The sequence below is a fragment of the Aspergillus neoniger genome (genome assembly GCF_003184625.1).
Source record: "Aspergillus neoniger CBS 115656 unplaced genomic scaffold BO87scaffold_30, whole genome shotgun sequence".
Classification (NCBI taxonomy): domain Eukaryota; kingdom Fungi; phylum Ascomycota; class Eurotiomycetes; order Eurotiales; family Aspergillaceae; genus Aspergillus; species Aspergillus neoniger.
In genome coordinates this window covers 52,923-65,597 of record NW_020291158.1, presented here as the reverse complement: position 1 = coordinate 65,597, position 12,675 = coordinate 52,923, and the positions used below count along the sequence as shown (strand labels likewise).

At 49.8% G+C, this 12,675-nt stretch overlaps 4 protein-coding genes across 4 annotated transcripts; 2 read left to right on the top strand and 2 right to left on the bottom strand.

The window, feature by feature from the left end:
* Nucleotides 1–2,180: 2,180 nt before the first annotated feature.
* On the top strand, nucleotides 2,181–5,427 carry BO87DRAFT_340853 (putative PHD finger domain protein). Its single transcript, XM_025620675.1, has 4 exons — nucleotides 2,181–2,295; nucleotides 2,365–3,747; nucleotides 3,804–4,583; nucleotides 4,643–5,427. Exons 2-4 carry the CDS (start codon nucleotides 2,396–2,398, stop codon nucleotides 5,070–5,072), a joined length of 2,562 nt encoding a protein of 853 aa, XP_025476676.1. The 5' UTR covers nucleotides 2,181–2,295; nucleotides 2,365–2,395; the 3' UTR covers nucleotides 5,073–5,427.
* A 1,035-nt stretch (nucleotides 5,428–6,462) lies between these two features.
* BO87DRAFT_379102 (putative lectin family integral membrane protein) lies at nucleotides 6,463–8,801 on the bottom strand. Its single transcript, XM_025623953.1, has 7 exons — nucleotides 8,298–8,801; nucleotides 8,168–8,234; nucleotides 8,039–8,109; nucleotides 7,803–7,983; nucleotides 7,561–7,755; nucleotides 6,994–7,510; nucleotides 6,463–6,930 (listed from the first exon to the last, which is right to left on the bottom strand). The coding sequence occupies exons 1-7, from the start codon at nucleotides 8,384–8,386 to the stop codon at nucleotides 6,803–6,805; spliced, it is 1,248 nt and encodes a 415-aa protein (XP_025476675.1). The 5' UTR covers nucleotides 8,387–8,801; the 3' UTR covers nucleotides 6,463–6,802.
* On the bottom strand, nucleotides 8,600–8,914 carry BO87DRAFT_428836 (uncharacterized protein; the record flags this gene model as incomplete). The annotated part of the gene is made up of 1 exon (XM_025627471.1): nucleotides 8,600–8,914. The coding sequence occupies one exon, from the start codon at nucleotides 8,912–8,914 to the stop codon at nucleotides 8,600–8,602; it is 315 nt and encodes a 104-aa protein (XP_025476674.1).
* Nucleotides 8,915–9,040: 126 nt separating this feature from the next.
* On the top strand, nucleotides 9,041–10,905 carry BO87DRAFT_365144 (dolichyl-P-Glc:Glc1Man(9)GlcNAc(2)-PP-dolichol alpha-1,3-glucosyltransferase ALG8; the record flags this gene model as incomplete). Its single annotated transcript, XM_025621785.1, has 6 exons — nucleotides 9,041–9,117; nucleotides 9,197–9,275; nucleotides 9,341–9,534; nucleotides 9,592–10,085; nucleotides 10,141–10,280; nucleotides 10,333–10,905. 6 exons carry the CDS (start codon nucleotides 9,041–9,043, stop codon nucleotides 10,855–10,857), a joined length of 1,509 nt encoding a protein of 502 aa, XP_025476673.1. The 3' UTR covers nucleotides 10,858–10,905.
* Between the last annotated feature and the right edge of the window lie 1,770 nt (nucleotides 10,906–12,675).

Sequence of the window (12,675 nt, the reverse complement as noted above, 5' to 3'; positions counted from 1 at the left end):
ATACCGGTCTGAAATTTGCCTCCGATGTTGCATATCACGCTTTCAGCTTTGCCGCATTCATAGATGGATGCAGGTGTTCCCGGAATGGTTTTTTTCTACTCACTTTTATTTGCAGGCAATGAGACTATGTAGGATGATCCGTTCGGAGTTCAGTTGTATCTAACGGTGAGATCAGCATAACCCGGCACCTTCCCCAGGGCCTCCAGAGAAGAGGACATTTCGCCCCCGATGAGCTTTCCGGTCAACCAAGCATTAGATCATCTCTTTCGGTGCTTCAACGGGGTGTGGTATATCTCGGGAGACTGTCATATTGGAGAGGCAGGTTGCTTGCCCAGCCGTTGCCGCCACGCCACCCCCGACAAAGGCTTAAGGAAAGGCAACATTTAGTAGTTCTCTTTGTCAGTATCATTAAGCTTGGGTCTGATAGTTTCTCTCTCTTCCAAGTAGACTATTCGTTATGTTCAACAGTAGGGCTCAGCAAATAGCCATATACCGGCAGTGAATCCAGCTAGCTTGGTGGCTTGGGGCGGGAGGCACGGAGTGAAGGAGGACCAGCTGTCTATCCAAGAAGGTTGATTTGAGTGAACATACTGTGTTCAGCCCGTCCCAGCTCATTCACTGAGAGCTTCCTAGAGGTGTGTTGGGCAGTCTGAGTGTTGAGAGGGCATGGAGGTTGAAGGAGTGGGCCAACTGACCTCCGTCTGGCTTCTCCCCAATCCTTCCTCCTCTTCCATCTTCCATCTTCTCCCTTCCCTGTGCCTTTCCCCTTTCCACTTCCTACCCAAAGTTCTCCTGCCGACTTCCATCATCTCTGGACGGTTTGTTATTCTAAATACAGGAGAAACATCTACTGTCTACTTCTCTGGAGTACTTGTGGCAGTGTTGTACCCTTCTTTTCCCGCGGCTGCAAATTCGCTCTCAGTGACATCGGAGTATCATTCACTCACTTGCTTCACTTTCCCCAAAGAACCCCAGCCACAACAGCTTTCTTAACTACTCGCTTTTCCCCTTCCGATTTCTCTCCTCTTCTCATTCTTGATCATTCTTCTACAACGTGTAGCCCAAGTTATTACCTGAGCAACACGTCCAAGAATCACATCTCCTTGCTCTTCCGCGTCGTCAACGCCTCCTACTCATCAGTCTGATATCGGAACCTTTCCAGAGAAGTCAGCCACGATCTTTCTGCATAGAAAACACACGCGTTGTGTATAACGCATTGCAGAATCCTCGTTTGCGAACTTGACCTTTCTTCTGAGTTTCCGGACGCTGCTCTCCTGCTTCCTTGTTTCTCTTCAAACTTTCTCATTCATCCTCTCCTCCTCACTAACCTACATCTTCTTCCGCTTATCCATCATATTCTTCTTCGTTTGTCTGCCTTTTAGAGAAGGTTCGCTTTGCTTGTGGTTTCAAACGCTTCACCAGATTGTTCTTTGTCGTTGAATCCAGCAATCTCCTTCTTTGGCATCTACATCGGCACATATATTGTGTCTTCTACCTTCCAATACGTCGTCTTTGTATCAGCTACAGCAGAAGAAACTGATCCAAGAATCGCTGATTGACTTTGTCGTACCTGGTAAGTTTGATTATAGCCCTGGAGCTGTGTTTTGTGCGTGTGTTCTCCTTTGCCAGAGCTTTGGCTTACTCCTACGGACCAAGTCGGTGCTCGTGCTTTTGTCTTCTTGTGTCTTCTCCTGCTGTTGTATGTACATTAAGCACTGGACGGACCTCACTGTGTCATCAGGACGCTGCCATATAGTCCGCGTGCGTTGGGCATCAGACTTGGACTTGGAAAGCTTCAGGATGTTGAACGGCTGACCCAATCACAGGACTTGAAAACTTTCTGAAATAACTCAGCCTTCATTTTAATTTCTACACATACTCGATCCTATTGCAGCTTGTGTCATATAAGACACTTAGGCAGGATTTACAGAGTTGTGTTGGCTCTTATTACGATTCTATCTCACGGCCCCTTGACGCGTATCATAGGGTCACTCTAGTAAGCACTCCACTCCAGAAAATGAAGACAATAAGTCTTCTATTCTATACAACACAAAATCCAGTTTCAAGGATCTAATGTACATGGAAACCAGATCGAGGGTGTCTGGTATTTTCGTGGTTGACAGAGCTCCGCGGCGAACCCCCTAGAGGGAGGCCTGATTGGGACTCGAAAACTTCCGGCACTCCAACTCCGCAACCTTTCTTCCTTCCATCAACCCGCAGACAGCGCGCGGGCTGGCCTCGATTCCAACCAGCCACGCTGGGCACGCTCGGTGTTTGCTTGGAATCTATTAATCAGTGAGTAATTGCCATTCCAATTCGTCTGTCGTAACTTTTTGTTTTCGCAGGCTAACCCTGGCTCTGTAGCCGTTGCAACTTGCGAGCCCTGTCTACAACAATGGCTCCGAATCTCCGTTCGTCGTCCCACGCCTGGTCGAATAACTCTCGCCCCTCCACTCCACTTGGCGCACCTACTACTGCAAGCACTGCTTCTTCGCTCACCGATTCTACACGGCCTCGCAAGCAGCGCCGCACTGGCTGGAACAGCCGCGTGGCTACCGATCCTCCTCAGGACCCGCCCTCTCGTACCCAGTCGCGTTTGGAACAATCGAAGAATGAGGCTTCAGACACTCTAAGTGATACAAACCTTCTTGATAGCAGTGCCGGATGGGTTGAACCACCATTGAGAGAGCCTGAGCCCAGCTTCGCAGACACGCCATGGTGTAATGTGTCCCATCACGCGAACCCCGTACTGTCCAGTATGCGCCCACTGGGAACCATGCCGTCGGCTGCCGACTTGCGCAAGGTTGGACTGGCACCTATCAAGCCCAGTGTCCAGAACATCTCTGCGAAGAAGGAGTTACGGGCCACACCGAACGGCGAGGGAGGTGATACCAAACCTCAGACCCCCTTAACGCCCGCCGAAGAGCCGATGGACGAACCTCTGTCTACTAAGAACAAGGCCTCGCCGGACATGTCTGCTTTTACTTCTCTGCCTGTTCCTACATCAACCGATGTAGACGTCGATCGGATCAAGGTTGCTGTCGAAAAAGCCCTCCGACTGGCGCTAGAGACCAACAATCGCCCTGTTTCACGCGGTCTCATCAGATTGTGGGAGACATGCAACAAAGACCCTTTTGCGCTTTCTATTCTCGACGGCATCTGCCAGGAAAACCCCGGCCCGCGGGAACGCTCAGCCTTCCAGAGTGTTATGCGCGCTGCATGGAAGGAGGTCCAGGCGGAAGCCGACGAAGACATTGCCACGGCACCTGTCTTGGCTCGCCCCCGGTCGGCCAGCAGCATTTCATCACTCTCTTCGGCGGTATCCCTTGATGCTGAGACTTTTGCCCCCGGCATGGCTCCTGGAGCGGCAACTTCCCGTGCTCGCGCCAGGGGTAAAAAGGCCAAAAGGGGTGCACCTAAGAAGAAGGAGCCAGTCGCCCCGCCCAGTGCTGCTACGGCTCCCCCACAGAAGCATGCGCTTGAAGACGAGCCGAACCCCGAGGAAGAGGCACGAATCAAACGTACTCGCCTGCAGAAGCCTCTCCCAACCATTATAGCTTTGGAAAGTCAGATGCGTTCCTCATTGGCTTCTGACCCACAACAGTCTAATGTGCCATCTCCTGTCCCCACTGCAGCCAGTAGATCTCAACCAGCATCACTGGGAGCTGGCGTGAGTAGCAGACAGCGCTCTGAGAGTCCAGCCAGTAGTGATGCCGGCGACAACCGACGACTGACACCTACCCTGACGTAAGTTCTCCTTGTCTCTTTACCACTTGTTCCTCTGAACACTAACATGCTGGCAGAAGCGACAACGAACGCCAGGAGAACAACGACTTTTGCCACAATTGTAACGGAAGCGGCCAGCTGCTGTGTTGCGATGGCTGCCCAAATTCTTTCCACTTCTCCTGTCTTAACCCGCCATTGGACCCGGCAAACCCTCCAGAGGGGGATTGGTTTTGCCCGAAATGCTCGTTGTCAAAGCCTATGACGTCTTTGCTGGGTTCCCTGGACAACGCTCCACAGAAAGACTACCTCTTACCCCTTGGCATCCGCGATTACTTCACCGGTGTGGCTACGGGCGAAGAGAACAAATACGATGAAGTCGTGCCACTTCCCAAGTTCTATCCCCGCCGAGGAGCCCGCCATGGCCGTTATGATGACCCTTATCTGCTACGAACACAGGATGCCAAAGGCAATGTGATTCTTTGCGCAGCTTGCGGTCGCACGAGTGGCGGCCGTCAGCCCATCATCCAGTGCGACTATTGTCCTTGTGCTTTCCACATGGATTGCTGTGACCCGCCTATGCCCATGCCTCCCATTCAGAAAGGCGGAAGTAATCGTAGGAACCACAGCTGGATGTGCCCTAACCACGTGTGGCATGATCTACAATACTGGGTCAAGGACGAAGAGGGATACGATGTGCTAAAGCGCATTCGTCGTCCGAAGCGACCCCGAATGATCGACGTCGAAGTCCTTCCAGATGAGGAAGAGATCGAGAAAATGGAGGAACAGGAAGAGGAAGGTATCATGTACCGTGTGTCAGAGCGCGGTCTAAAAATGGACTTCATCCAAACAGTTAAGAGGTGAGTAGACTCCTAAGCGTGATTGTTGGTTAAATCTCTGACTTGTCTGACTTGTGGAGAAGAGAAAACGAAGAATACAAGCTGATGAAGGAGGCCGCCGGCAAATATCTGGACTATGCCACCTCAGAATTCGACAAGCTCGTGGCCAAGGCCAATGCATTCTACTCGTCCCAGAAGCCTGCTCTTCCGGAAGAGGACACAGCGGCTGCGATCTTGAACTCACGCACTATCGCTGAGCGGGAAGCGGCCGCGAACCTCATCTCACTCGCACAGGGCGACGGACCTACTAGGCAAGGGCCTGAAGATGGAAAGATCGGCTTGCTTATAGACCAACTCAAGGCAAACGCTCCGCCCGATCTTCCCTCGGCCAACACGGAGATCGCCTCTCTTCGTGCTCTACAGAATTTAATTGAACAACGCATTCAGGTGCTGAATGCGCAGTCGGAGCCGCCCCAGCCAGCCAGCACCGCCGTTCCATCAGAGGAATAACTTCAAATATCGTCACAGTCAAATCCCATCATCGAATCAATTTACTCGGAGCCTATTACATTGCCAGTCACGGCAACTCTCTGTCGGGAACAGCCATTCTGTTCTCGATAAACAAACAGCAAAACCGAAAAAAGAAAAGAAAGAAACCAAAAAATATGACGAAAAAATTCCAAAACACATATCAAAACAAAAGGACAAATAAAAGAGAGGAAAAGAAACACCAGGCTAATCCTCTGTGCATAGATTAAAAGCCACAACCGGTGTCTCCGCACTGAGACACTATCGGTTGTCACATATTGGCGATGATTCGCCTTGTCAGTGTCACTTGCGTCAGACCACGTCAGCGCATGCTTTACAAAGATTTTAACACTTCAACCTTCTATATTATTACGCCATGCTACGACCTTGGTTAACTACTATTTGTATTGCTGTTCATGTTCAGTTTGGCGCGGCGCATCGCAGTGGTTGGCAGGGATCACCCGTGGCATTAGGGAATAAGGCGTCGGCGTCCTACTACAGTTTCCACATTAGATGGTTTTATTCTTTTCTGTGCAAAAAAAAAACCATGGTCCCATTTCGGCTTATTGAACATTCGGCGCATACAGAGCATGGCATCCTTGGGCATATTGATTGAATGTTGCATAAGAAACGCAGCAATAGCTGCGAGGCATTTTCATGTTCCTTTCCCATTTCAGTGGTTTCTTTTTTTACTTTTTTTTTTTTTACTTTTCCAATGTCCGGTCCCATCTCCCCCGGCCGGTCCATCCGGGGGAGATGGGCCAAATTTTTCACTCATGTGTGTTTTTCAGACAATGTTGGGTAGACCGAGACGCACCACACCCACCACATCAAAAGGGACCTACCCCTAGAAGTAGTGGTGCGTCTCGGTCTACCCAGGAGAGATGGGCCAATATCTTTTCTACTCTCCTGTTTTTTTTTTAGACAACGTTGGTAGACCGAGACGCACCACACCATCCAGATCCAAAAGGGACCTACCCCTTATTCATGAATAGTGGTGCGTCTCGGTCTACCGACACACAAATATCCATTTCTGGAATTTCATGCATTTTACAATTTACTTCCGTTCCATCCACTCAATATCCCCCTTTAGAAGTGTGGTAGTAATAGTAGTCGTACTAATTCCCTCCTCCTTTCGCCCTTCTTGGTTCCGCAGTATCCGGGCAATACCGCACTACGGGATTTACTCGCAGAAAAGTCGGCCTAAAGCAGAATCCTTCGATTCCTCCTTCCTTCTCTTGTCCCGGGGCTCAGTGATACTACGTACTAGGTGGTTGATCAATATCATAGGATACTTTTGTCTGGAGATTTAATATTACATTTTATGAATCGCAAGCTGTTTAGTAGGCACGTGGCTTGATGAACATGATTGGTCGACCCCGGACCAGATAGTCTATATTGCGCTTCCCCGCACAAGAAAGTAAACGAGATCAAAGTCAAGCAAGTGTAATTGTAGAGGTACATGTTCATGTACAGTAGACCCGGGGGTATGTTTAAGGAACGCGACATAATATAACGTTAGCTAGTATAAGATAAAAGAATAGTTACACATGATGGGTTTATTCAGATAACGAAGAGAAGGAACACCCACACCGTACAACGGCGCTGTCGGGTTTCTCGTGATATCGTTCGTTACCGCAGACTGGCTGACTAGGGAGGTCATTTCAGGTCGTTGGTAGAGGTACAATAGGGAAGAGAGATGAGAAAATGTTTTAAAGGAACTTCTTGGGCATGTTCGCACGGCGACGCTTGTAGATGATGTAAGCCACGGCAAGAAGACCCTGGAAGGCGATGATCATGCAGATGAAGAAGCCCATGCGCGGGGCGGAGGAGGTGATGACTGTAAGTGAGCGTGTTAGTCGCTATTCGTATGGTTTGTAAAAAGAAAGGGGGGTGTGCTCACCTCCCAAGAGGTTCTCGGTCAAGCTGAGGTGAGACGAGCGCAAGGTCTCCTGAAGCTGGTTAAAGCGGCCGTGGTAGTCCTTGCCCTCCAGGTCACGCTGGATGGTTTGCAGCATCTGTTCCATTTTCTGGAGTCTGGCGTCGAGGCTGGCGATCTGGTCCTTGCTGGCGAGCTTCTGGAGGAGCTCGACTTGGCGGTTGGCGGCCTTGGTGTCTTGGCTTCCGAGTTCACGAAGGATGTTGTCGGTGGCTTGATTGACGCCCTGAACGCGGTTGCTCAGGTCGGCAAACTGCTGCTCAAAGCCAGTGTTGACAGGGGGTGCCTGCTGCTGCTGTTGAGGAACGGCCTGTTGCTGAGCGGCAATGGGCTGCTGGTTGGTGTTCTGCTGCTGGACGGGCACAGTGCTGCCTGCTCCGGACTCGGCGGATTGGAGAACGAACTTGAAGACTTCGAAGGAGTCGGGGTTCTCGGGGGTTGCGGCGGTAAGACCAAAAACGTTGCCGGTAGGCAGAGCGACCTGCTTGGGTTAGGTTGATGATAATGGAGATGTGACTGGGATGGACGCACCTTGTCGGTGGAAAAGCACAGCTTGTCGTCGACAGTGACCTCGAAGACAGACTTGGTGTGCTTCAGGCGGACGGTAGAGGGCCGTCCAAGGTTGCGGTAAGGGTAGTCGCAGTGACCAAAGGCCAAGCTATCAACGCTTCTGTGGCTCTTGTAGTCTGTAGTGCCATCGTTGAGGAACCCGCGCACACTTCCACCCTGGCAAATAATTAGCTTTGGCCATCAGACAGTAGCTTCTGACTTACCCTTCCGCCATGGCTGTCAATGACCAGAGCAAAACCGTCGAATTGGTTGACGGTATAGATGCTGGAAGTGCCAATTCTGTCTTTGCCGTCCTTGGCATACCAGAGCTGGAGGTTACCTCCACCCCTTTCGGGACCAGTCGCTCGGAATTGAAACTCTGCAGTCCATTCCGATAGCGATACACTATATAAACGGGTCAATATTCAATAGACAAAGAGCAGACGCTGACAGGACTTACGGAGTCTGGGACCAAGCAAATCCCCTTGTGTTGCCAGGGTAAGGCGGTGTCAGGATAATCTTGTTAGAAAGCTACGGAGCAGTTAGTACACAATGGCTTCGAGCTTCATGATGGGAGTGATCAGCATACGATGTCGGGATTGTGCGATTCTCCTCCAGTCTGCCACCCAGAAATAGCACCGCCATCTGTTGATAACCTGGGAGGCATTAGTATATCAGGAATTGACTCAGATGAGACCGATTGCAACAGTGACACTTACGTCTGGCCGAAACCAAAGCTGGAACTTTCAATCACCGACTGAGCTGCGGCGGCAGCAGCCAAAGAAAGGAGAGAAGCAGGGATCTTCATGATGTCTATGCAATCGGAGGCTCGTCACGCAAACAAGTTATGCAGGTACTAAAGTTTCAACAAACGACAATGAGGGGAAAGGCTAAGTATGTATCCAAAGCACAGCAGAAGCAGTCAATGGGTAAGAAGTAGAGAGGGATTGACAATGGGAGAGCCAGATAAGAAGCAGAAGCAGAAGCAAGGTGAAGCTCCGAGTAAGCTTGGTGTATCTTGTTACTGGTCCGACGACGATCTCCGGTTCAACAAGGCGGAGACAACGCGCGAGGTGGTCCACCCAACCACAATGGCGATCACGCAGAAACGGATTTCCCTGGCAATGGAGGTAGTTGCGGGGGAGAAGTCGACCAGATGACGAATTTCCAAGCTAGAGAGAACGACCGAGTGACGGACTCCTACGTCCGAAGCCAAGTCCATTGCCGCAGCAAATCGTAACCAGAAGATCTGCCGGGAAATGCAGGGGACAGATTGGCCTTTCTGCTCCCCGTCCCCTGTCGCGGTCACGTGTTCCCCGCCCCGGATGGGTTCCATGGGCCTAGTATTCTTGTCATTGTTCCTCTCCCTCCCCAGAACTGGCACAACTTCCTCTCGCCTTTCCATGCCCCACGCTCCTTTCCTTTTCCTTTTCCGGGCGGCGCGTCAAGCGCAAAACTACCAATGACCGATCTATACCCTTCTTTGGCGCAGTGCGCCATTGTTGCAACTGCTTTCAAAATCCTTTTGTTCCCCGCATAGTACGTTGGTCCGCAAATGGTCTAGAACAGCACCGCGAGGTTGCAGAACTCACAGCTGAATTGTGGCTGGAACGTGCAGCAAATCCACCGACTTTGAGGTTCATCGAAACTGGCTTGCGATTACACACTCGTTGCCCGTCAAGGAATGGTACTACGAGGTACGTACCCGCCAGCGCATACCGCTTCAAGGGTGATTCATACTAAATTGCGGATTCACAATTAGAAAACATCGGAATGGACGCTCGACTACCCTCCCTTTTTCGCGGCATTTGAATGGGTGCTCTCCCAGGCGGCACGTTATGCAGACCCGGCGATGTTGATTGTCAACAACCTCAATCATGATTCATGGCAAACAATTTACTTCCAGAGGGCCACGGTTATCGTCACGGAGCTTGTTCTGCTCTTCGCTTTGAGCAGGTAATTCCACCATCCCATATATAGCCTCGCTCGATTTGCTGATCCAGGAATGACTAGATTTGTCAAGTCGGTTTCGCAACAAAACAAACACCTTGCGCACATCGCCAGCCTGTCCATCTTCTTGTCCCCCGGTCTGCTTATCATCGACCACATTCACTTTCAGTATAACGGATTTCTTTACGGCATCTTGATATTGTCAATCGTTTTGGCGCGGAAGCAGTCGACTCTTCTCTACAGTGGGATCAGCTTTGCCGTTTTGCTATGTCTGAAGCACATCTATCTATACCTCGCCCTGGCATACTTCGTCTACTTGCTGAGGGTCTACTGTCTGGACCCGAAGTCGATTTTCCGCCCCCGATTCTTCAACATCATCAAGCTCGGCGTGTGCGTGGTTGGCGTGTTTGCTTTGGCTTTCGGGCCGTTCGCCTCCTGGGGTCAACTGCTTCAATTGAAGGACAGGCTCTTCCCCTTCTCTAGAGGGTTGTGCCATGCGTACTGGGCACCGAATGTTTGGGCGATGTACTCTTTTACTGATCGCATCTTGATCCAGCGTAAGTTCAATTTACCCAACTCCATGCTTTCGTTCAGAGGAACTTATTAGTGCAGTTGCTCCGCGGGTGGGTCTTCCAGTCAATCAGGACGCTCTGGTCAGTGTCACCCGTGGTCTTGTCGGAGACACGTCTTTCGCTGTGCTTCCTGAAGTCACCAAGGAGCACACGTTTATCTTGACTTTCTTGTTCCAGTTGGTAAGTTTTTATATCCGGTTTGATTCCGCGCAACACCGCTAACGGTCGCTAGCTCCCGTTGATCAAGCTCTGGCGCAACCCTGAATGGGAGACTTTTGTCGGTGCCATCACCCTGTGCGGATATGCATCATTCCTGTTCGGCTGGCACGTCCATGAGAAAGCGGTACTCCTGATCATCATCCCATTCAGCCTCATCGCGCTCAAAGACCGGCGCTACTTTAGCGCGTTCCGCCCCCTGGCTGTCGCCGGACACGTTTCTTTGTTCCCTTTACTCTTTACGGCCGCCGAATTCCCGATCAAAACGGTCTACACGGTCCTGTGGCTTGTGCTGTTCCTCTACGTATTTGATCAGGTGGCGCCTGTCTCCGAGCGACGCCGGATCTTCGTCGCCGATCGCTTCTCCCTGCTGTACCTAACCATTGCCATCCCACTGATCATCTACTGCTCCATCCTGCACCAGGTCATTTTCGGACTGGAGCGGTTGCAATTCCTGCCCCTGATGTTCATGAGCAGTTACTCTGCCGTTGGAGTCGTGGGTAGCTGGATTGGATTTATGGTAGTTTACTTTACAGCATGAGAGAGAGCAAACTGTATAGATATAGATACCAAACAGTGCTGAAAATTCAATACCATAATAAATAATATTCACACAAAAGTTGGATAAAGAACCATGATGTAATCCACCCCGCGCCACAACCAGCCGCACCACATACACACACACGTACACACCGCCCTAAATCATCAGACGCGGTGCGCGCCAGTTTGCTCAGTTTGGCTCATCCACGTGCAACCCATCGCCCGAACTCGGACCCACTTGATCAGCCAGTTTTGCAAAGTTTATCATCAGCCATCAGTCCCAATGTAGTTTAGCGCGCATCGGGATCGTTCCCATGGATTGTCACACTGCAGATGAGACTTCCGTTGCTTTCTTCTTCTTTTATCACTTTATGCTTTGTTTCATGCACAATGTGAGTGAGTTAAGTATTGGGTGCTATTTGGGGATATAATTAGTTGATAGATTTCTTTCATGGGTGGAGAGGTTGGATATGCCTTGCGTTGTTGTGGGGAATGTAGTTTGTTTTGGGCAAGTACTTACTAGTATATACTATCTCGGTGGGTGATAGGTCAGATTGGGGTTACTATGGGGGTGAGTAGAATGAACACGACAGATAGGAAAGAGTTCGGGGAGATGTTTCACTTACTATGGGTTTGTTTAGGTGGCTTTAGGTTTATGTCTTACATGTAGACTGTGTTTCTAGAATGTGGTGGGTGCTTGATTGATGTTGTTCTTATTGACGGGGCAGAGATTGCATAACCTCTATTTTCGGGTTCTTGTATGAAAGGCTTTGTCTGAACGACAGTTTCCGAATACAATAGAAGAGAGTAGTGATATATTTAGAGTAGTTCATGGCAGGAAACAAGCTTCTACATGCAAGTGATAAAGGAAAGTACCGTTTTTGTTGTTGTGGATTGTTGAATACGGTGGGTGGTGCTGATGTACCCTATAGTTAGCCAACCATGTAACTTGATCGCGATAATAGTATTGGACGAAATGAAAGATCAGTCTCTATATTATTTTTGAAGCGAGGATAAGAGTTGATATTATAAGATAGAATTACTTAGTTAGTAGTAATGGTGGACGTCTGTAGTCGAGATGACTATAGTTTGAGGGTAGTCTTTCAATGTATGACCTAGCGGAGAGCAAGGATTTTACGCGACAGATACCAAAGCTAGCTTGTTCTAGATCTGGCTGTCTTAGTATTTGTTGTATACAAAATTATCAAGTTGGTGGAGCTTCTGCTAATCGTTAGGTATACTGCTAAGAAGCCCGGGCTACTCTTGCTCACTATGGAGTCCAAGTCTGTGTAAGCTCATTGCTACCGAGTTTCGCCGATTGTCTGTACCAGATACATAAGAAGCAGGCCCTGCTGCTTAGTAGATATCGATTATTAGTTGTTAAGCTGGCACCATGCATACATGATAAGTTGCTCAAGCATGCAAAGTGATACAGTAGCCAACTATAATCCGGTAGCAGCATAGATTTCAGCCAAGCTAGTTCGGGGGATGCAGATAAAGGGGATATAAAATGCATACCTGCTTCTAGTGAGTCAGAACGAGGTGGGTGCGAGAATGGGCAAGCTCCGAGCATTGAATGGATACCAGGTCAAGTACCCGGGTGAAACTACACGAGAACTGTCAAGTCGAACTATGACACAAACAGAACGAACAGCTTGCTACGACAATAGTAGTAGCACTAAATTACCAGAAACCCACAGTATATGATTGTAGTAAGTCAGAAAGGTATGTAAATCCGGATGTGGCTGCAAAACTACTGGCTTGTTGACCTCGAGTCGCAAGGTCAGTGAGATCGTCCCCGCAGACGGGTCAGGCCGTG

Coding starts and splice junctions, on each gene's coding strand:
- BO87DRAFT_340853 (XM_025620675.1), top strand. CDS start 2,396: ATGGCTCCGAATCTCCGTTCGTCGTCCCACGCCTGGTCGAATAACTCT. Junction 3,748..3,803: donor CGACTGACACCTACCCTGAC/GTAAGTTCTCCT, acceptor ACATGCTGGCAG/AAGCGACAACGAACGCCAGG. Junction 4,584..4,642: donor TTCATCCAAACAGTTAAGAG/GTGAGTAGACTC, acceptor TGACTTGTGGAG/AAGAGAAAACGAAGAATACA.
- BO87DRAFT_379102 (XM_025623953.1), bottom strand. CDS start 8,386: ATGAAGATCCCTGCTTCTCTCCTTTCTTTGGCTGCTGCCGCCGCAGCT. Junction 7,756..7,802: donor TTGACAGCCATGGCGGAAGG/GTAAGTCAGAAG, acceptor ATTATTTGCCAG/GGTGGAAGTGTGCGCGGGTT. Junction 6,931..6,993: donor GACCGAGAACCTCTTGGGAG/GTGAGCACACCC, acceptor GCTCACTTACAG/TCATCACCTCCTCCGCCCCG.